General features: G+C 45.3%; 1 protein-coding gene across 3 annotated transcripts in view; it reads left to right on the forward strand.

Moving 5' to 3' along the window:
• The first annotated feature begins 7,441 nt into the window (after positions 1 to 7,441).
• Positions 7,442 to 23,822, forward strand: part of SON (SON DNA and RNA binding protein) — a 40,358-nt gene continuing 23,977 nt past the window's right edge. For 2 of the 3 annotated variants that reach the window (XM_082485010.1, XM_082485012.1), the window contains exons 1-3: positions 7,442 to 7,848; positions 9,413 to 9,579; positions 12,022 to 22,491. In XM_082485010.1, coding sequence (XP_082341136.1) covers positions 7,736 to 7,848; positions 9,413 to 9,579; positions 12,022 to 22,491 — 10,750 coding nt within the window. In that variant the 5' untranslated portion in view covers positions 7,442 to 7,735. Of the gene's footprint in view, positions 7,849 to 8,555; positions 8,712 to 9,412; positions 9,580 to 12,021; positions 22,492 to 23,822 lie in introns of those variants that run through there. The other variant, XM_082485011.1, reaches the window with a different exon arrangement.

Raw genomic sequence — 23,822 nt, forward strand, 5'->3', positions numbered from 1 at the left:
AATTCTGCCCCATCCCAGGTATTTTTTTGCAGTTAAAAATGGGAGGACGGGCTTGAAGATCCAGTGACACTGTTGCCAGCTGAAGTAAGTCACCATGCTGGCAACTCAAATAATCACTTCCTTTTTTCCCCAAAAGTAACATATCCTAATACTACTGTCAGCTGAAAAGAATTAATAATATACATAATACAGCATGAAGTTTCACATGGAAGCAGGTAAACAGAACAAGCTATATATCATATGTTCAAACAAAATTTAACCGTTTTATAACAAAATGTGAGTAAAAAATAAGTTTCAGCCTTTCAGCCATTTCTTTTGAAACTCAGTGTTATTTGTGCATCCCACAAGTGGTATCCTAGCAACTTTTATTTAGGGATGTAGCTTGAGAAGAACTTCTGGTGGCAATCCTAGTTTAGGAGGCTGAAATCTAGCAGTTACAGCCTTTCCTTCTCACACTGACATAGAAAGACGTTGTGTAGGCCCTCTGCTGCCCAGCAGTAACTTACATTAAAAATGAAAATTCCAAGAGGTGACATTTTTTTTTATTTGTCAGTAATCCAGGAGTCAAAAATTTGTTCTCAAAGAGGCCAAAAGCCATTCGCAAGTTAGATATTTCTTCTCTGAGGATTATCACATGCTCAGGTTTTTTTGGAAGCAATATATAAAATCCTTAAACTCAAAAAAGATTGCAAAACACAGCACGTAATTACCTTAAGCAACCATTGTCTGCTATCGTAAAGAAGGAAGATACGTTTGTTTAAAAGACGCTTTAAATTTAAGACAGGTGCCATTTCAGGCAAGGGTCTATTACTAGGTCCTTACAGGAAATAAGAACAAGAAAACAGAAACAAGCTAATCACTCCATGTATCCAAGAGGAGAGGACAGGAGGACAGAATGAAGACAAGTCCATTTCCAGAGCCCATCCCTGAGGTTGCCAGTAGTAAGTCAGCATCAGCCTAGAGACCTTTATCCTCCACAAAAGGTAGGGCTCACCAAGAAGCTGGGCAACTCTTCCACGAGGTCAGGGCCTGCGGAACAGAGAAAATAAAGTGAGGAAGGCAAACCCAACAGTTTCTGATAGCTTTCTCCATCCTGACTCCTCCACAAGACATGGTGAGATTTCAAATACAGGTAGAAGTGAGATGAGGTTGCTAACTCAGTTGCTACCCCTTCCTATTAACAGGGAAGGGACAGGAGCCACTGACTCTTCCTCGAACTGGTCCTGTGCACAGACTTGGGGGTTAAAACTGAGCCCCTTGATTGCCTTTATGAAGGTAACTCTATAAGAAAATGTAAACTCCTGAAGCAATTTCTTCCCAAGTTTCAGTTTCATACCATACGTGTGTGGTGCAAGTTACCTAAATATTTTGTCCCAGCTAGGTGGAATCTCCTAATAAGCCATTGCCTTATTACCTCACCCCTAACTAAAGCAGTAAAAAGGTGAAATTAAAATAAGGTCTGTGCAATATAGCACAAACAGTAAAGGATATGACTGGTGGCAGCTCACTGCTTCAGACAGTATCTTTTTTTTTTTTTTTAAATTAAGCTCCAGTGCTCTTAGGTTTCTCTATGCTCTTTGATTGAGAGACCTGGCCAGTGTGTTTTGTTTTGGTGAGTCAAATACACCAAATCTTGAAAACCTGTGTGAAAAAGGTGCCACGAAACAAAGTAGTTTAAAAATATACTTTTTAGTGTCTTAGTTTCAACAAAATCTGAGCTGAGGGTGAAGAGACAATGGCAACACATAGGTACATTTAAACTGTTGTACTGTGCAGCATCCAAAGTGCTTCAGCCCTTCACTAAAGGGTATTTGCTGCTTAAACAGGTTTACACTCTACTTCAAAAATTTACACAAGCATTAATGCTGGACTCATTCATGTACCTTGTTGTAATTGAAAGGGGATGTCGTGAACCCAGACACGTTTTCCCTTTCCTTGTACCGGCTCTGGTGCTGACTTGAGCATAGTCAATTCACTGAGATTTCATAAAACTAACCTGAGAAAAAAACCCACAACAATCCAAACCAGATTTCTGTAAGATGAACTGGTTTAAAGTGCAATCAGCCAAGGTCTAGAGACACCAACAGTGAATGAACGGGACAACAGAGCTGAGCAGAACTCAAAGGCAAGACCTGCCTTTCAGGCAGCAGCAATCTACTCTATCACTGCACACCTAACAGCTAACCTTAGCTGCAGCCCATTTAAAAGCTGCAATAACTTAGCTTCCTAACACTGGGATTCAGGAAACTTGATGTAGGCATTCAAGTTTCTTTATACAAAAGATATGGTCCTTGCCAGGGGCATCTTAACTCCTACCTTTCCTAGACCTTAGGCTACAAAATGGCCCAGCAGGGATAGCACTTGCCCCAAACACAAAGAACCTAAACCCAGTGTCACTGAGAAGGTTCAAGCCCACCCCCCCAGTCCCTGGAGAAGAGCTCTTATCACTAGGCTTTAGACTAAAGGACAAGGTTCATTCTTCCTCTTGAAGCTAGACAGGAGAAAGAAATGAAGACTCACAGGACACAGCAAGAACACAAAACTGGGAAGGCTGTGTGATTCAGCTGCCACCCCAACTGGTGCAGTATTAGCTTCTAGCCCTAGCAGTCAGGACCATTTATGTTTTGTTGTTTGTTTGGTTTTTTTTCATAGAGCTGTAACGGGATAAAATATTGAAAGAACCATGTGGAGAAGAAGCCAAAATCTAGGACTTCCTCCTCCAAACTTCAACAGCTAGGCTGCTGCCCTACTCCCTCCTGGGAACCTGACATCCTTTACTTGACTTCTGAACTCACCAGCAGCCAGATTGCACGGTCCCAAATACCCTCAGGCTGAACCCTGCTCTTCTGCTTTCTGAATTAATCGGCTCTAATCAGCAGGCCGAGTAATTTCTTAAGAGTCTGCTGCACGTTAGGAGTGCATGCAGATCTGGCTGCACACGAGGTGAGCTCCGAGATGGCTTTCTTGGTGAACCTTTGCCAACTGCTGGACCCTGTTCAAGCTTAGAGACCAACTGGAGGCTGAAACGCACAAGCCGCAGGTTCACCGACTGGTGTTTCACAATTGGCTCGCGCTGCCCTTTGCCGGTACAGCTTCCCATTGGTCCCACCAACTTCTCCACCTCCAGTTTCTCCTTCCCTCTCCCACCCCTGTGTGCCAAGGCTGTGAAGTCACTTGGGTCAGGCAGCCAATAATGCTGGAAAACTAACACTACAACAGTAATCAACCCAGTAGGGTAAACACACACACACACATATATATATATATACACGTATATATATGCACGCATATAAAGGAAACACTTTTCTGCCAGTTTAGTGAGCTAAACTAACTCACTGAAGGATGAAGCGATAACCACAGCCGGTACAAGAGAAGTGGCAGCAGAAGGCAGCCAGTGAGTGTGGGTGACAACAGCTCGGTTTTTGCTGCAGCAGGCTGCTCATCAGCCTGGCTGTCCTGGGCACCGCACCCTAGATCATCTTGATCACTGGAGAGACGCAATCAGTGGCAAACACTGCTTCTCAATTTACCTTCTCACCCAACTGCTCATTCCCACCTCTTGCCCCAGCCTGTTTACGGTCACAGCGCGAGTCGGACCAGAGAATCAAATAAGGGCTGGAGAGGGGAAGAGGTCTATGTCTTTCCACGCTTTTTTTCCTACGTGGATCAGTTTCCAGAGGGAATTCCCTATGCCAATAGGGCAGGCAGCTCCGCTGGTGCAACGCAAGGTGCAGAAACAAACAGCCACAGCACCTAAACTGGCAAAATGGCCAAAATACAATGATGGAACTGCGAGTTGAGGCTGGAGCAGCATTAAGCTCCTCCTGAAGGACAACAGAATGGCCTTAGAGAACTTTGAATTTCCTCAGCTTTCAATACCATAAAGAGCTGCCTAAGGAGTTCAGAGGCCTCCACAATCAGGTGGCAATTACGGCTTTTAGTTATAGCTTTGGGTTTAAACAAGCTTCTTTTGCTCATGTGTTTTATTTAGAACTAATCCCTGGCTCTCACCTGGCCATATAGTGTGGCGTATCAGACCTCTTTATAAAACAAAAAACCCCAATAAATGTCTTTATTATCTGTATTTCACCAGAGTATCAGGCTGAAGGCCTGAATCTAAGTGGTGAATAAAATATAACGCCTTTCATGGCCCGACCTGAGGATCTGCACGGCAGGCATCTTGCCTCCCGGTGTGATCCTCCGAATGGCTGGATTGTGCATTTCTGAGGCAAAACCTTACTTCAGGTTTCACTCCTGAAAATAAACGGACCTTAGAAGTTTTATCACCCTCCCCAAAGTACTAAATTTTGACGCTTCAAAACTCTATGTAGGGAGCTGGACGCGGCCAGTGTCTTTCACCACCAAAGCCTCTGCAGAAGCTGCTGGGTGTGAACCAGAATGAACTGGGGGAGGGGGGAAGACATGCGCTTTCTATGTCACTATTTGTTATGCACGCAACACAGTGAAGTAAGTATTAATGCTGCTCATTAATTTCAAGTATCTACAGAATAGACTGAAAAAAAAAAGCCAACACAAAAAAGAGGGACAATGTTAAAGTTGGTAACCCTCCAACTTCGCAAACATCAGGGAAAAAAAATCAAAGTGAGTCAAAGTCCAAAACAAGAGAGGTTAGAAGTTTAATATTTACTTTAAAGCAAATATTTCACCACTTTTTAAAAGCCAAACAGAAGAAGAAAAAAAAAAAAAAAAACAACCAACACGTAGAAATAAAAGCCACGTGCGTTTTAAAATACCTTACAGCGCAGTACATTTAAAAACGCTACACATCAAGCTCCCCAGAAGTAAATCTGGGCAGGAGGCACGCAGTTAACAGATACATAGCTGAACAAGGCGGCCGTTAGCAAACCCATCTCCTCACGCTCCTCCGTCGCCACGGGGCGTGGGTCCGGAGGAGGACCCGGGATAAACAGAAGCCGACCGGGTTTTCAGGCCAGGCCCGCTCCCCGCGGCGGTCTGGGTACAGCAAGGACCGGCAACAAGACACCGGGCCAGGCTGAGCCGCCATTTTACCGTGCGGGCAGCGGGGAGCACATGGCCCCGCCGCCGCCGAGCCCCTCCCGCGCCGCCGCCGCCGCCGAGCCCGGCCGCAGCAGGCTGGCTACGGGCAGCGCCAGCGAGACCTGAGCGGCCGGCGGAGCGAGCCCTTCTGCAGAGGGAAAGAAGAACTTACTTTCCTTCAGGGTTTTTTTAAGGAGCGGGAAGGCATCCTCCGCCGCGCCGCCGCCGAAAACTACAGTACCCAGCGGGCCCCGCGACATGGCGGCGGGTCGGGCCGGGCCCGGGGGTGGGGAAAGCGGGGTGGGCAGGAAGGAGGAATGGAAGGAAGGGTGGTCAATGTCTTATCTTGCAGACCCGCTAATGGGCTTTTTGCACGTAAATTCTTCAGGTCTAGAAATATCTTCCGCTGGGGGCGGCCGCTGCCTGCGGGGCCTGCTGAGCCAGGCCGGGGAGGTGGCTAGAGCCGGCCGAAAAACTTCGGCTATGTGTAGGTTACTGTTTTTATTTTATCTAGGAAGTAAAGTATAGTTGCAGGGGGTAATGGTGATAGTTTATGAAGCTGGCTGGATAGGCCTGCGCAAAGATTGATTTTGTTTCTGCGGCCTGTCAGGGGGAGCGCTCCTGTGTTTCTCTTCACTACTGGGCCAGAGCAGCGCCTTAGTTCGTACCACACTGAACTTTCTACTTTATGAAACCAAAGAGCATTGGGCAACATATAGTCCAATTGAGCATTATGGTTGTGCAACAATACTGTTAATAAAACCAGATTTGATGCATAGTTTGCTTTTCTCCTTGCCCCCCCCCCCCCCAGCTACAATGTGAAAACCTGACCGTTCTTTATAAATTACTTTATGAAATACAGGTTTAATAAATGCTTGCATATTTAAGCACACCTTTGACTCTTGCTTTAAAAGGGAACAGTCACATGAATAAATGCTCTTAAGTAGTATTTAGGATTGCAGCAGAGCTGCTATTAGTAAAGTCCCATAATACTATGTTTACAAATTGAACACTAAATGTATCTGCAACAATCACTGGCCTTGAGAAGATGAAAGTAAAATATTTAATTTAATTAATCTGGAAACTACCTAATACCTGACTGAATGAAGGTGTTTAACTAAAGGGTTGTGGGGTTTGTTTACAGCAGAGATGGGGAGAACAGGAATAGTTATTTTCCTGTGGAGCCTCATTTCTATGAACAGTGACTTTTGTAGTTTTTACTTTGTCCGTGTTTTAGGGAACCAGAATGAAATGCACAGATTGCTCTAAAATCCTTCCCTGGCTTTTTTTTTTTTTTTTTTTTGTACCTTTCTTCACAATTTTCCTCGTATAGATGGAGGCCCACAGTGGTCGGGATATTGGTGTAGTTAAACTACTTTCAATGAATTAACTGCAGTTGAAAAGGGTCCCTTTCCTAAGGGTGGGCAGGTCCGTGGTGTGCGTTCCCCTTGGTCCCCATCGGAGGTGTGATCCCTGCATGGAAAGGCTTTTCTCTCTGAAACCCATAATATAGGTTAAGTTACACCAGTCAAACCTGCTGTTTTCTAGAGTACAGCTGTTTTTGCTGGGAAGGGGTGAGTTACCATCATATCGTGCTGAAAGCTTTTGCAGCTTTGTTCTTATGGCAAGTCCCCTACTAGTGACCTTATGCCTACGTAGAATATCACTACTTGTACCTGGGTAAAAGCATGCCCGGTCTACACAAGGCCATTTGCAACAGCAGAATCTAAGCATGTCTGAAATTGCTCAAGTGAAACATCTTCAATCTATAGCTTGTTAAATAGCAGGAAATTATATATAGTATTCTACTGGTAAGATCTATCAGTGTTGGCATGGCATAGAAGGTACTGGTTATTTGTGAAGGGGCCCCTTAAATGTAACTGCTTTCTATTATAAATATAATAAATCTATCAAATCCATTATTTTTGCAAAGTTAGTATTAAGGCAGACCACTGCCCAGCAATACACAGTAAAGAACCATGCTGCTTTTAAAGGGTCTTGTGATTATTAAGCCACATTGAACTTGAGGCTGAGGTTGCCAATAAAGACCCCGGCAACAATTAAATGGTTCTAGATAGATTTTGAGGTATTTTACTTTTATTTCAGGCCAACTAACCCCCCTAAGTTACTATTTCATGATATCAGAAGAAACCGTATGGGGGAAGAGTCTTCCAGCTGTAGGATTATCCTGGTTTTACAGGACCGGGGATGACAAAGTCGTGTTTGTACATGTATATCCCCGAGAATAGGTTTTGGGGCAGCAAGAAGGGGACGGTACCCGGGACAAACCGGCTTTGGTGCGTTCCAGTGAAACCCCTCGGAGGAGGACACGGCGCTGCAGGAGAGCTGAGGCCGGCTTTTCCCTCAGGTGTCATAATATTTATTCGAGGCGGCGGCGGCATTTCCCTTCATCTTTCTTTGTTCCTTTTTAATTTCTCTCCCACCTCGCCCGGCCCCGCCGCCAGCCCCCCGGAGCACATGTGCGTGTCACCGCCGGGCCGCCTGGCTGCCGGGGCGGAGGGGAGGGGAGGGGAGGGAAAGGAGAGGGGGTGGGGAGGGCGCCGTTCGCATGGAGCCGCTCGGTAAGTGAGGGCAGCGCCGCGCCGCGCCGGGCCCTGTGATGCAGCACTGGGCTGCGGGCAGGCCCCCCTGCTAGGCGCTGCCCGCGCTCGCTCGGCTACACGGGGCGGCGGAGGCCCCCGCTCCATGGAGACCAATGGCATCGCTCCCGCCCACCCCCACCGGCCCCGAGCCCGCCGCCACGCACAGCCGCACGCTTCAACCCACCATGGCCCCGCCACCGCCACCGCCGCTCGGGCCCTCGGTGAGGTGAGTGCCGGCCGCCGGGCTTCTCCGCGCCAGGCCCAAACGGCTCCGGGCCCCGGTAGCCGCCGGAGACGGCCGCGATCGCGGGGGTAGGGGAAAGGGTTGGGGGGACGACGACACGGGACTGGGACGGGGACAGGGCCGAAGGGAGCGGCGGTCACCGGCCACCATGGTGCCCTCCCCCCTTTTCCTCCCCCCCTCTGTCTCCCGGGGGGCTCTGGCGCAGCGTACGGGGTGCGAGAGGGGCCGAGAACAGCGCGGCGGGTGGTGGCGGTTGTTGGTGTGGGGGCATAACGGCAGTTAACGGTTTCATCGGGGGGGGAGGGGGAGCATGGCGGCCCGCTGGGGTTTTGCCGGTCGCGGGGGGGGTGCGGGGGGGTGGCGCGCGGCCGGTGGGGTGGGGGTGAGTGCAACAACATGGCGGCGCCGCGCGCTCCGGCAGGGGGGAGGGGGAGCCGAGACACGAGACGTTCCCCGCCCTCCCCCCCCCCGGAAGCCCGACGGGGGTTGACGCTCTATGGCTTTTGCTGAGGGCTAGAGCGGCCGTCCGGAGGCCTGTGTTGCCCCCCCCCCCCATTTCGCCCCGCTACGTCATCCGTTAGAGGGCAGCCAATCGCGGGAGGGCATATAGCGAGGACGTCAGCAAGGCCTTTCGGCCTCTAGTTGCGGCGGTGGCTTGTGGGATATTGGAGGCCTCGCGTCTGGGCAGGAAGGAAAGCGGAGCGCGGCGGCAGCGGCGGGGGGGGGTAGGGGGGCCGCCGGTGCGGTAGGGCTGTCATGGCCGCTAATATTGAGCAGATCTTTCGGTCCTTTGTGGTTAGCAAATTCCGGGAGATCCAGGAAGAGCAGCAGCAGCAACACGGCGGGTAACGAGCCTGCCCGGGGCGGCGGGGGAGGTGGCGCAGCCGGGGCCTAGCGGGCGGGTAGAGGGAGGGGTGTGTTGGAAGTAGGGGAAAAGGGACGGAGGGAGACGGGCCGGGGCCTGGGGCTCTTGCGGTTCGTTTCGGCGTCAACATGGTGGGGCCCGGGGGCTCGCGCCGTTGCGAGCGCCTTGAGCAGAAACACGGCGGGGGGGGGTGAGGGAGGGGGGAGGGGCGGGCTTTCGGACGCGTTGTCTCGTGGCGAACGCGCGCCCGTTTTAGGTGTTGGTCTCTTGTGTTGGGGGAAGGGGCGAGCGTCTGTGCAATTCGTCTTAACTGATCTTACTACATTAAAGCTCGCCTGTTTTTTCCCAGCCTTATCTCGTTGAATAAGTAAAATGTGATGGGTGATAATTTTGTGAGGGGAGCCTGTACAGCTTCTTACATAAAGCACGGGGACTGTGGCACAATCGAGAACGTGTTTTCATCCCTTGTGCCTGATACTCACAGTTGTCACAACGTGTTCTGTTGAGATTAAGCGAAAGTTAATCAAAAGGTAGATGTTTCACTAACAGCATGGCTTCTTCAGGAGGCTAAAATACTGCTTTGAAGGGTTGAGTATAATAAATGCTTATGGATTAAAACAAAAAAAAAGGTCAAAAAAGGCTCAAAATTGCTTGTATTATGTTGATATTTTTTTTGGTTAGTGGAAAGGTAGAAGGCCAGCCCAATGGTGACACAATCCCGGCTGAGCAAGCCAATCCTTCAGATGACACTGGTGCTGGTGCTGGGAGTCGTCAGAATGATCAGATAGTGCAGAAAATAGAGGAAGTGCTCTCTGGAGCCCTTGATACAGAGCTGCAGTGCAAATCAGGTAAATGAAAACACATTTGGCAAATACATTCATGTTTAAGAAGGTTGTCATAGTGCTTAAAATTGAATCAGTTTTACAGAGATGCAAAAGTACTTTTCAGTACTGGTCTTCTCACCAAGCTTCATCTGACAAGTTGTATGTTTATTATAATGTTTGTTAAGTATTTTTTTTTTCTACTGTGATCTACAACCATAGATAGACAGAGAAATATATAACTTGAAAACTGAAGCTGGTTATTGTATGAAAGCAATGCTTAGTGTGTGAAAAAATTGTTTTTCTTTTCTCTCCATTACAGTAATGCTAGAATGTTTACATAATATTCATATATATATATATATGTAACTGTGCTTTATTTTGTATATACCTACTCCAGGGTCTCAATGAGCAGTTCTTATTAACAAAGCTAGTACTGATGGATAGAAGCATTGTTTGTTGCATTGCTTTGGATTCGTTTGCAAGATTATTTTGAAAAATTTATTAGAATTCAGAAGTGTATGATTAACTGGTTTGTCAGAGTAAGATGCTTTGCTGTTTGAATAATGCACTTATCTTTAAAATGTAGATACTCAGATTGCTACACAAAAATTTCTTACCCTTTGGAAGATTGCAGTCTCATAACTTCAATAAATTACTGGATTTGTTCTTCCAAATAGTTGCATATGAGTATCCCTTTTCATGGGACTAGTCCTTTCTGTAAAATTTCTGAGTTGGGAGAGTTAGTGAGATGAAGGCTTTAATTGCTGCATTTCCAATTTTTTTGAATTGAAACATAGGTGACTGCTATGTACTTGGTAAGTATAGTTCCAGAGTGATTTTTTTTTTTTTTTTTTTAAGAGGCAGTGTAGAAAATTGTTTCAGAGATTCTCTTTGCAAGGTTTTGGAATTGTTTTTTTTTTTTTTTTTTCTTTCTTTTATGCACAGTGGCTTGTTTACCTTGAACATTTGCAATGGTCTTTCACTTACGCTGTACGAGCAGCACTGTACGCTGGCTTTTTTGCCCCTTTTTTTTTGTTTGTTTTTGTTGTTTCTCTGTCATGGAAGAATGAGGCAAGCTAACGTGGCAATAAATGAGACCTATTAACCTGGAAGTTAATGAACTTAACCTATGGTAAACATTCCCACTGTTCATATCTGGAAAGGAGTTAACATTGCTGTTGGACAACAGAGATTATCTGAAAATGCTGTGCAGAAAAGGTCATTTGACTCTGCTTCATTGTTCTCTTTCATTTCATTCACAACAATGTTAGTGGAAACATTATTTTATGTTAAGCTGTTTATTCCATAAAAATGTATGTGCTTAAAACTACCTGAGATACTTGTTTCTGGAATCTGAAGTCATGTTCATTGCAAAGTGTTGCAATTACCAACACTTTTTGAATCATTTTGCATTGTTTACTTGCAAGAATATGCTTTGTGATCACAGCCAGATTATAATTGGAGAATCCGTATTGCTTCGCTGGCCAGTATAAATAGAATCATTGAAGGTAACGTGCAAGCAGAATTGAATATATAGCTCATATTTAACAGAAATTGTAACAAATTGCCTTTAATAGAAGTGCCTTTCTCATGAAAACATAGCACTAGATAGATCCAAAGAAGAGCAGGAACTGAACACAGGTTAAATTCAGAGGGAAATGAGGTATAGAATGAAAAGATGATCGAAACCTCAGTCTTCCTCTTTTCTTTCCCCTTCAGTGATTGCTTGTCCCTGCAGTCATCTGAATTCATTACTTACTTTCCTGTTTGAAGCACAAGCTTAATTGGGTACTTGTAGGTTTGCAGTCGCTTGTGGCAACTGCAGTCCAGTTTCAGCAGCTGATTGACTGCAATGCCGTAAAGCTTTTTTGGGATTGGGGAAGTAGATGCTGTTTCCCCAAATTTGTTTGAAGAACTTAGCCTGTAAGGAACTTAATCAATAAATATGCTTAGATAATTTCTAACACGTTAGTAATGTTGGGCTCACTCACAAGTTAAAGCATAATGGGGGATAATGGGCCAGCCACATTTCATACAATAAGCATACCACCACTTAGATAATTTGCCTGGAAAATGGGAGTTCTTGTTTCACTTCCATGTGTAGTTTAAAAGCACATCTCCAACCTCCTGGAAGAATGCACTGCCCAGCTGAATAGAGGTGGAAGTATATCTGGCTACTTCTTGGAAGGAGTCATGTTCCCACTGGAACTGTGTTGCCAACCAGTAAGGTTTGTTAACTTTTTGGAAAAAGAATTGCTTATTTTTACTTAAAGTGACTTCTGAGAGGAAGGGTAAGAGGGCTGAAAAGGGAGTGTGTGCTATATGTGTATGGTAGTTTAGTGAAGAAAGTATGGGTTTTAAGTTTAAATTTTTTGTACCTCTGTCCATGTACTTGGTCACTACTCTAAAAGAATCTTTAAAATGTAGTTTTAATAACATTTACAAGAAAAATATCATTTTTTCTAGATGTAGACAAAAATACTGTGAAAAATAGTACTAAGTCTACGAAAAGAAGCTCTACTGGTGAAGATGAAATTCCTAGGAAAAAATCAAAGAAGAACAAGAAACACAAAAGTAAGAAGAAGAAGAAAAAGAAGAAGAAAAGGAAGAAAGAGAAAAAGCATAAAAAGCAGCCAAAGGAGTCAAAGTTGAGTACACGTCATGGACAACATGCAGACTTGCAGCCTGCTTCTCACTTGGTGGCAGAGAAATCAAGCTCCAAATCAAGTGTACAGCATGGAGGATTTGGAGACGCAAATCTGGCTGTCCAAGTGCAGCCAGAAGAACTGTGCTTAAAAGCAAGTGAGAAGCTTGATAGTCAAGCTTTAGGACTTGTTTCTCATTCAAGAACTGATTCTCAGCAATCTGCAGAAAATCTTGAAAGTGAGAAGGGGACTTTGTGTGCAACAAATCCTCCATTTAATTTAGAAGGCAGCCAGTCTGTTATTCAAGAAAATGCTAGTATAACTCAAACTAAAATTTGCACTAGAGAAGAACAAATTACACAGTCTCATGAAAATATTTATCCTATAGCTATTAATGTGAGTGAAAAGGATGTCCTTGTTGATACTGGAAATTATACTTCATCTAGCATCCCATCTGGAGTTTCCAATAAATCTGAAATTCAGAAAGATTCAGCAGCAACTTTAGCTTCAGAGGCAATGGAACTACTAAAAGGTTCAGAAATTACTCCGAAATCTAAAAGCACTGGGGAAGTAAAAGCTTTGGAAACAGTTCTTGAGCCTGAGACCATGGAGGTGTTGAAATACTCAGAAGCATCTCTACAATCTGTGGCACAGGGGGGAGCAAAAGAATTAGAAGCAGCTTCAGCATCTGTGTCTTTGGGAAGTGATGTGACAACAATTCCGAAATCTGCAAATCAGGCAGATCTGAATACTGTGAAGGTAGCTCACATGTCTGTGGCCATGGAAGAAGTGAAAATTCCAGAAGCAACTGAAAAATCTCTGCATATGGCAAATGTGGAAAGATCATTAGAATTAGGGGGTGTGAGCAGAACTTCGGAGCCAGCCCTGAAGCCCTCAGTTATATCCGGTAATTTGAGAGTGATGCAGTGCAGCCCCATGGAGGGTTCAAGTGTCTTGAAGGCAGATGTATCTTTGCAACATCCTTTAAAAATACCTGCAGCAACTGCTGTGACCCAGGTGGAAATAAAAAGTGCCAAAATACTCCCAGGGTCAGGAGCTGTTACAAAAGTGAGGGATATTGAACCAGCTAGAAGCTCTAGCTCAGTCAAAGCAGCTCAAGAATATCTGCAAGTTGAAGTAGTCAAAGATGTGGAAGGTACTGCAACAGTGCTGAATGCCTCAGGAGTGTTCCTACAACCTAAAGTCTTGACAGAAACAAGAAGCATGGATAGGACCCAGGAATCTGCACTTCCAACAGAATTGACAGATGTGAATGTGGTTGCAGAGACAAAAGGTTTAAGAACAACTCTAGAACCTGTAGCGGTTATGCAGACCTTCATTCCCCGAACAACTCCAGAAATCCATATGGTGGAGGGTTTTAAAGGTCCACAAACAACTGTGGAAGTTGCAGCACTAACAGGAGTAAAAGGTCAAGAAACAAGCCAAGCGATTCTGCAACAGGAAAATATTAATGCTTCAAAAATTTCAGAATCTACTCTCAAGTCTGTAGCTGTAACAGAGTCAAAAGATTCAGAAGGTACTTCATTACTGAGACAACCAGAGAAGCTGAGTGAATCAAATGTGAGAGGTTTGGAAGCAACTCCTTTGTCTTTGCAGAAAGAAGACCTGAAAGGTCCAGAAGGAGTCCTAAGGTCAGTGGCTGTGGTGGAAGCAAAAACTTTGAAAACAGCTTCACTATCTTTGCAAACGGAAGGTATGAAAGCTTCAGAAGAAGCCACACTTTGTGGGACTGTGGCCAGAGGTTTAGCAGCTGCACTAGGTTCAAGAGCGGCATTGAAAGGTTCAGAAATAAGTCTAGATAGTATGGCAGGAGTAGAAGCAGGCTCAGAGTCCAGTCTCCTAGCTATGACAACAACTGTGGGACCTGTAGCAGAGACAGAAAGAAAAGATTCAGAAGCAGACCTTGACAGAGCTGGGACAGAGATGAAGACATCTTCATCACACTTGCATGTGAAAGGTGTGAGAGGTTTAGGAGACCCAGCGTCTGTAGATACAGCAAAGATACAAGCTTTGGAAGTAGTCTTGCAGCCTGGAACCCTTGCAGTGGCAAGGGGCTTAGGGGAAAATGTGTGTTCTGAAGCTGAAATGAGTAGCAAAGTCTTGGCAGCAAGTCCAGGACTTTCTGCCTTAGAACAAAGGTCAGAAAGGACTCCTGAATCTGTGGTTGCGTGTGTAAGCATGGAACCAGTTAGTGAGTCTGAGACATTAGCAGGAATGATGCACTTGAAAACCGCAGCAGAAACAGTTGCAGAACCTCTTGGTGCAAGCAAAACAGAGTGTTCCATCATTTCAGAGTCTCAGGTCATGACACATACAAGAACCTCACAAACTGAGATGGTAGGGGAATTAAAGGATTCTGAACTAGCTACCAGTTCTGCCACTGCAGAAGTGAGAGGTTTAGACAACTTGTTGGAAGTTGAGGCAGTTGCAGCGGTGAAAGATGTAGAAGTGAGATCAAAAACTTCATACTTAACACAGATGAAAAATTTGGAAATGGTTGTGGGATCTGAAACAAGTTCAAAATCTGTACGGGATCAAATAGTAGGTCATTCAGAAGCAGTATTAGAATCTTTGTCCGGAGTGGAAGAAAAAGGTATGGCATCAGAAATAGTGACAGAAGGGAGAAACTTGAAAGGAACTTTAGAATCTAAGATTTTGACAGATGTGAGAACTCAGGGACCTACTGTAGAATATATAATTGCAACAAGGAGGACAAGCACCAAAAAAAGTGAACCCTCGCTTATCAATGTAAAAGATTTGGAAGAAGCTTCAGAAACAGAGAAAGTAATGAAAGCAAAATATTTGGAGTCAGCATCAGAAGCTAGAGAAGCGAGATTGTTGGAAAGTATGGAAGAGTCTACAACAGTAGAGGTGAAAGGTTCTGAAGCAGCTGAAGAGCCTGAGACACACACGGATATCCAAGGTTTGGAAGATTCACAGAAGTCTGGAAATGTGAGTATGAGTATGATGAATGTTTTAGAGGAGGCTTCAGAAGCTGTTCCGGAATCTTTGCGCACTGAAAAGCAAGAACATCTGCAAGCAGTGCTAGAAGAAGAAACTGCTGCAGAATGGAAGAGTACAGAAGAGGCTTCAGAAGTCTTGAGTGCTGCTGAAATGAAATCTTCTGAAGCTGTTCCAAAACCAGGGGACATGAAAGATCTGGAAACAACGCTGGAATGTGAAGTGGCAGCAGAAGTACAATATACAGAAGGGGTGCAGGGTCAACAAATGGAGGATGTGAGAGTGCCAGGTCAAGCTCAGGAATGCGAGACACTGGTTGAGAAGAAAGATGCCGAGCAAGCTCAAGCATCTGAACCTTTAATAGCAGAAACAGTTTTTAGTTCTTCACATGCAGCAGAAGAAAAAAAATCAGCAGAGACTCCTGAATTTGGAATAATTGGAGACACAAACCGGTTGGAAGCAGCTTCAGCTCGTGTGGCAGAAACAGAAGATTTGGAAACTGCTCCTCTTCCTGAGACTGTTGTAGAGCTGAAAGATGCAGAAGCAGCTGTGGGGCTGGAGGCAGAGACAAAAGAGTTGGAAGCAGCTCCAGTACCTGAGACTGTTACAGAAGGAGTTCCAGTACTTGTGGCAGAGGCAAGCCAGTCAGAAGTCATTTCACAGGCTGAGGCTGTCAAAGAAGCAACTCCAGAACAAGAGTCAGATAAAAGAGATTCAGAAACATCCGATGTGCAACCCGATGTGGCAGCACGAATGAGGGAGACTCTGATGAGGCTTGAGAAAGTCGAAAAAAGCAGCCATAGAAGCAGTGATAAAAAACACGATGCAAAGAAACAAAAAAGGAGTCGCTCCAAGTCTCAGTCCAGGTCTAGGAAGCGGAAGAAAAAATCAAGGTCACGTTCTACTTCCAGGCGTTTGACCTCTAAAAGAGGACGTTCTAGGAGCAGAAACTATTCAGATTCCAGAAAAAAACATTCCAAATCTAGATCCCGATCTGTGGAGAAGAGAGAGAGAAGAGTGTCTTCCCGGAGGTCCAGGCGCAGACGTTCCAGGTCGTCTGACCGTTACAGGTCTAAATCCAGATCAGCAGAAAAGAGAGGGAGCAGATTGTCCTCTGGGAGGTCCAGACGTAGACGTTCCAGGTCGTCTGACCACTACAGGTCTAAATCCAGATCAGTGGAAAAGCGACTGTCCTCCCGAAGGTCCAGACGTAGACGTTCCAGGTCTTCTGACCGCTACAGGTCTAAGTCCAGGTCAGTGGAAAAGCGACTGTCCTCCCGAAGGTCCGGGCGCAGACGTTCCAGGTCTTCTGACCGCTACAGGTCTAAGTCCAGGTCAGTGGAAAAGCGACTGTCCTCCCGAAGGTCCGGGCGTAGACGTTCCAGGTCTTCTGACCGCTACAGGTCTAAGTCTAGGTCAGTGGAAAAGCGACTGTCCTCCCGAAGGTCCGGGCGCAGACGTTCCAGGTCTTCTGACCGCTACAGGTCTAAGTCTAGGTCAGTGGAAAAGCGACTGTCCTCCCGAAGGTCTGGGCGCAGACGTTCCAGGTCTTCTGACCGTTACAGGTCTAAATCACGGTCAGTGGAAAAGAGGGGGAGCAGGCTGTCCTCCTGGAGATCCCGCCGCAGACGTTCCAGGTCCTCTGACCGTTCTAAATCAAGATCCAGGTCTTCAGAAAAGAGAGGGGGCAAAGAATATTCATGGAGGTTCAGACATAGAGGGTCTGGTTCCTCTGATCGTTCGAAATCTAGGTCGAGATCTGTAGAGAAGAGAGGTCGGAAGGCGTCTCTGAGGAGGTCTAAACGTCAGCGCTCCAAGTCCTCTGACCGTTACAAGTCTAGATCCAGATCAGTAGAAAAAAGAGATCGAAAGCAGTCGTCACGAAAGTCTAAACGTCAGTGCTCAAAGTCCTCTGACCGTTACAAGTCTAGATCCAAATCAGTGGAAAAAAAGAAGGAGTCCTCACGAAAATCTAAGCGTCGCCGCTCAAAATCTTCTGAACGTTACAAGTCTAGGTCTAGGTCTGTTGAAAAAAAGCGCAAGGAATCTTCAAAAAAGTCGAAACGGAAACGGTCGAAGTCCTCTGATAGTGTTAAGTCAAGGTCCAAGTCTATAGAAAAACGAGAGAGTAAGTTATCCTCAGCAAAGTGCAGTAGCAAGCATGTGGAGTCCTCTGAACTTACGGAGTCAACCAAATGCCTTGAAAAAGAGGTTCCTGAACCTCCTGTTGCAAGTGAAGGCAGCTCCAAATCCTCTAATGGTCCCATGTCAGTAGCTTTGTCTATTGAAGGAGTAAATGGCCCAGAGCTGCCGCCAGCATCTGAAAGTGGAATTTCCCAAACTTTTGATAGTCTTGAGAAAAGCTCGTCACCTGTTGAAAAAACAGCGGGTCTGCAGCCTTCTGTGATGTCTGAACTTGATAGCTCCAAAACCCCAGATGACCAGGAATTGAGATCCGTGTCTGTGGAAAAAACACAGGATTCAGAGCTTTCTGCATCTGAAAATGGGTCATCTGAAAAAGCAGTGGCTCTGGAGTCTTCATTGCTACCTGAACTTACATACTCCACACCCAAGTCAAGATCGCCATCTGTTGAAAAAAGGGGAGATCCAGAAATGTCTTTGGTAACAGAATTTCAGCTCTCCGCATCCCATGAAGATGAGTCGAGATCTACCTCTCTCAAAGAAACAGAGGGTCCAGAGCCTCTTCTGACACTTGAAAGTGGATGCTCTATATCTTCTGATGATTACAAGACAATTTCCTCATCCTCTGGAAGAATGGAGGTTCAGGGGTCCTCTCTGATGTCTGAACGTGTACTCTCTGATTTATCCGATGGTCATGAATTAAGACATATGCCCGTTGAAAACCAAGAGCTTCAGGAGTTTTTGCAAGTACCTGAAAGTGAATCTTCCAAGTTGGCTGACAGCCCTGAAACAGTAGAGGCTCAAAAGTCTTTTCAAGCACCTGAAGTTACATGCTCTGCGTTCCCTGATGTCTGTGAATCAGCCTCCTTGCCTATTGAAAAGGGCCAAATGCAGGAGCCTTCTCTGGTTTCTGGCAGTGGATGCTTCCAGTCCCCTGGTGGACATGAATCAGGATCCAACTTTGCTGCGCAAATAGATAAGCTTCCATTGATGTCTGAAGGTGGGTCCTTCAAGTCACCCGATGGAAATGACCAAAGATGTTTATCTGTTGAAAAAGTAAAGGATCCAGCTGTTTCCTTGACATCTGAGTGTGGTCCTGTTGAGATCTCGGGTGACCTCATTGCAGTGTCATCTTTTGAAAAAATACAGGAAGTTGCACTGACAACTGTAGGACAAAGCTGCAAGTCTTCTGAAGTTCATGAGACCAGATCATCTATTGACATAGATTTAGATGGTCCGACACTTTCACAAGTACTTGAAATTGACTGCTCTGAATCTTCTGAAATGCATGAATCGAGATACTTGCCTGCTGGAAAAATAGAGGGTACAGGATCTTTCTTGATGTCTAAAAGTGTAATTCCTGTATGCCATGATGGCCATAAATCAAAACACAACTACTTTGAGAAAACAGAAGGTGCAGCACTGTCATTGGCGTCTGAGCTTAGGTGTTCTGTCTTCCCTGAAGGCTATAAATTGTCGTCCACTGCAGCTGAAAAAAATGAGTTACAGAAGCCTTCTCTCCCTCTGGAGAGTGGGTACTCCAAGTCTACTGATGTTTGTGAATCAGTAAGCACACCTACTGAAGAACTACAGGCTGCAGTGACTACTTTGTTGCCTGATAGTCATGAATTGAGACGTATCCCTGCTGAAAAAGTAGAGGTGCAAAAGTGCATTGCATCCCCTGATGGCCACAAGTTGAGATCTGTTTATGATGAAGAAATACAGGTGCAGGAACCGCCTCTGATACAGGAAAGCAGATGTTCTGTTTCCTCTGATGGTCTGACATCCACTCCTTTTGAAAAAGTTGAGGTAGAGGAGCCTTCTCAAATAACTGAAAATGAATACAGAGTAGGGCTTGATGGCCCGGAGTTGACATCAACCCCTGATGAAAAAACAGAGATGCAGGAACTTTATCGAATGTCTCAAGAAAGGTGTTCAGTGTCCATTCAGAGCCAGGAGTTGCAGTCACTCCCTGTTGAAAAGATAGAAGTGCAAGAGCCTGCTCTGACATATGAAAATGAATATGCTATATCTTGGGAGGGCCAGGAGTTGAGATCTAGCTCTCCTGAAAAGGTAGAGATGCAGGAGGCTTCTGTAGTACCTGACAATGAATATGCTGTGTCTTCTGAAGATCACAAATTGCCGTCTTCTCTTGCTGAAAAAACAGAGGTACAGGAGTGTTCTCTGCTGTCTGAAAATGAATATGCTGTGTCTCCTGAGGGCCGGGAAATGACAGCCAGCCCTGCTGAAAAAGAGGTGCGGGAGCCTTCTCTGACATCTGACAGTGAATATACCATCCTCCCTGAAGACCAAGGACTACAGTCAACCCTTGCTGAAAAAACGGTGGTGCAGGAGCCTTCACTAATGTCAGACAGTCAATATGCTGCATCCCCTGAAGGGCAGGAGTTGCTCCCTGCTCTTAATGAAAAAACAGAGGTGCAGGAGTGTTCTTTGCTGTCTGAAAATGAGTATGATGTATCCCCTGAAGGCCATGATTTGAGATCCAGTCCTGTTGAAAAAGAAGAAATGGAGGAACATTCTGAATCATCTGAAAGTGAAAGTTCTATGTCCACTGATAGCCAGGAGTTGCAGTCTACTGCTGTTGAAAAAACAGAGGTGCAGGAGTTGTCGTTGTCTGAAGGTGAATGTGCCATGTCCCCTGAAGGTCAGGAGCTGCAGTCTAGCCCTACTGAAAAAGTAGACGCTAAGGAACCTTCTCTGACATATGAAAATGAACATGCTCTGTCCCCCGAAGAGTATGAATCAAGATTGACTCATGCTGAGAAAACAGAGGATATGGATTCTTCTTTGACATCTGAAAATGACCATCTTTTGTCTTTTGAGAGCCAGGAGGCAAGATTCACCCCTGTTCAAAAAGCAGATGTGCGGGAGCTTTCTCCAGCACCTGAAGATGAACAAGCAGCATCCCCTGATGGCCAGGAATTGAGATTCTCTACTGTTGGAAAAGTAGGTGGTCCTGAACCTTTGACGCTAAATGATAGAGCGTCCATGTCCCCTGATGACAGTGACTTGAAATCCATCCCTGCTGAAAAAATGGATGATGCAATGCCTTCTTTAATGCCTGAAAGTGGATGCTCCATGTCTCCTGATGGCTACAGTGTGAAATCTGGCCCTGGTGAAGAAACAGGGGATCTAGAGCCCTCTTTGATATGTGAACGTAGACATTCCACATCCTCATATCAGGAAGGTCATGAGCTGAAATCTCCCATGGAGGAAGAGGGTCGGGAGTCCTCTTTGACTTCTGAACATAGACGTTCTGTATCCCCTGAGGGCCATGACCGGAAATCTATAGATGAAGAAATGGATGATCGGGAGCCCTCTTTGACATCTGAACATAGGCGCTCCACATCCCCTGATGAGCATGAGTCAAGATCTAGCATTGGTGAAGAAGCAGAGTATCTGGAGCAGCCTTTGACAACAGAACGTAGATGCTCTGTGTCTTCTGATGAGCATGAATCAAGGTCTACCACTGGGGAAGAGGTAGAGGATGCAGAACCCTCGTTGACAGCCAAACGAAGAGACTCCATATCTTCTGATGAGCGTGGGTCGAGGTCTACCACTGGTGAAGATATGGAAGATGGGGAGCCCTCTTCAACAGCTGAACGTAGACACTCCACGTCCTCTGATGACCGTGAGTCGAGGTCCACAACTGGTGAAGAAATAGAGGAGTTGGAACCTTCTTTGACAGCTGAACATAGGCGCTCTGTGTCTCCTGATGGACGTGAATCAAGGTCAACCACTGGTGAAGAAGCAGAGGACCGGGAGCTCTCTTTGACAGCTGAACGTAGACACTCCACATCCTCAGATGAACATGAGTCGAGGTCTACCACTGGTGAAGATGTGGAGGATATGGAACCCTCCTTGACAGCTGAACGAAGAGATTCCACATCATCGGATGAACATGAGTCACGGTCTACCACGGGTGAAGAAGGAGAGGATATGGAACCCTCTTTGACAACAGAACACAGACGTTCCACATCACCTGATGGGCGTGAATCGAGGTCTACCACTGGTGAAGAAGTAGATGATGTGGAGCCAGCTGAACGAAGAGACTCCACATCGTCAGATGAGCATGAGTCTAGCAGTGGTGAAGAGGGTGAGGATGCGGAACCCTCTTTGGCAGATGAAGATAAACAGGATTCCACGGCTCTTGAGAGATTGGAGGAACAGGACTCTTCCTTTATACCTGAAAGTAGGCGTTCTGAGTCTTCTGAACGTGAAAAATCTAGATCCAAATCTGTTGATAAAATATCTGACAAAGAGTCTTCACGAAGATCTGTAAGCAGACGCTCAAAATCTCCTACTCGCCAAAAGAGTCGATCCACATCTGTTGAAAAAGCAGCAGACAAAGAGTCTTCACGGAGATCTAGGCATAGACGTTCCAGGTCTACCGCTCACCAGAAGAGTAGATCCACATCTGTTGAAAAAACAGCAGACAAAGAATCTGCACGGAGGTCTAGACGTAGACGCTCCAGATCCGCTGTTCGCCAAAGGAGTCAATCAACATCTGTTGAAAAAGCAGCAGACAAAGAGTCTTCACGGAGGTCTAGACGTAGACGCTCCAGGTCCACTGCTCGCCAAAGGAGTCGATCCAAATCTGTTGAAAAAACAGCAGACAAAGAATCTTCACGGAGGTCTAGAAGCAGACGCTCCAGATCTTCTCAGCGGAGATCCCAGAGATACGATACAGAATCTCGCTCTAGACGGAATCGTTCCAGATCAGTAACACGGAGAAGAGCATCAAGGTCAAAATCTAATCGTCGCTCTCGGTCTAGCTCGTTGTCGCGTTCAAGGCACAGAAGGAGGAGTAGGTCAAGGTCAGCATCAAGAAGGCGGCGTTCTTTATCAAGAGACAGGCGTAAGAGATCTCAGAGAAATAGATCAAGATCCACTGACAGACGAAGAAGAAGATCAGATTCAAGAGATCGTAGGATATCACTCAGATTACGGAGCAGGAGTCGAACACCTATTCGTCAAAGGCGATCAAGGTCAAGAGGAAGAAGACGGAGCTCTAGTAGGTCACCAATTCGACTACGGCGATCAAGATCTTCAGGGAGACGAAGATACAGTAGATCACCTGATCGTCGTAGGTCGAGGTCATCGGAACGATTTTCAAGCAGGTCACCTAAACGTCTTACAGACTTGGGTGAGTAATAATTTTATTTTCAGTAGTTCCATGGTTAGGTGATACTATGTTCGTTTACGTAGTCTTATTTTAACGTATCTCTGTAGCATTCATAAGGAATTTCTTGGAAGTCATTTTGTGCATTACTTTTAGGCTGTGACTTCCAGTAGGAACTTTTAGGTTGAAGCTGAATCAATACTTATCGTTAGAGCTTTTATACAAAGGTAGTATGTTGCAGTCTTGAGGAACACTGTTCATTGTAATGATTACTAAAGGCCAAGTATTCTATAAGAAATGTAGGAATTTCTGGTTTTCCTGAGAACAAATTGGGCATGAAAGAACATTTGCAAGTAAGTGCCAATTGGAGAGTTCTTAGCTCTGTCGTCAGCTCTAATGCTTGTTTATCTGTTTCCATGACCCTGTCTTGCCTCTTTCCCATCGTAGGAATTTAATGGGAAGGGACACTTGTTTCTGAAAATATTCCCAGACCCAGCTGATTGCAAAAATAAAAGAAAAAATCCAAATAAACTACATGTTTTCTCTGTGGCTGGAGGAAGAGAGGCCTTGTAGTTTCCTTAGGTAGTAAGTTACATAAGGAGAAAGGAGGTTTTAATTTTGAGAGACGAACTCTTGTACAGTATGTGAGGAACCCTCTTTTGTGGACCTCAGGTTCTGATCCTTTTAGTCCTATATCATGAAGTTACCATGGGAGCCCCTCAACCAGTGAAGTATTTTTATACAGAACGTGAGAATTAATGAGCGTCCTGGAATCTGCCCTCATGCTTTGATTATGCAGCAAGTCTGTATCTATATACTTTTATTGCTTAAGAAGTAAAGGAATGTTGTCCTTTTAGGATTTTTGTAAAGCTATATGCTTGCAGAGATAGTGGTAACTCATTTATTTGCAAACTGGCAAATCAAATAAAATGTACTTTATTTTCATTCCCTATTTCTGTGATAGGGCCACATGTGCTTTTTTCCATAATAAAGCAAATACTGTTTTATTAACAGTTTTGCTTCTAATTATATTTTATGCAAGTGCACATTTTATCCAGTGCTTATATTTGTCTGTTGGTTAGTTGTAAGTAGCTTTCAGGCTATGTACTGGGGGACTTCCTCAAGACCTTTGAATGCTTTTCAGAGATAGCTAGAAGTAGACTTCAAATTATGCTGTGTAGAAATGTCCTAGTATTTCCAATACTAGAATGAATCGGTGCAGTAAAATAGGCATCAGAACTTCTGGGGTTTGGAGGATTTTGAGTGCTGTAATTTGGACTCCTGTGCTTTGTGTTGAATTTTTGGTTTCACTTGTCTGTTGGGTACACCAAATTTAAAAAAGTCCAGAGCAACTC

The sequence above is a fragment of the Vanellus vanellus genome, assembly GCF_965231255.1.
Source record: "Vanellus vanellus genome assembly, chromosome: 1".
NCBI classification, from domain to species: Eukaryota; Metazoa; Chordata; class Aves; order Charadriiformes; family Charadriidae; genus Vanellus; species Vanellus vanellus.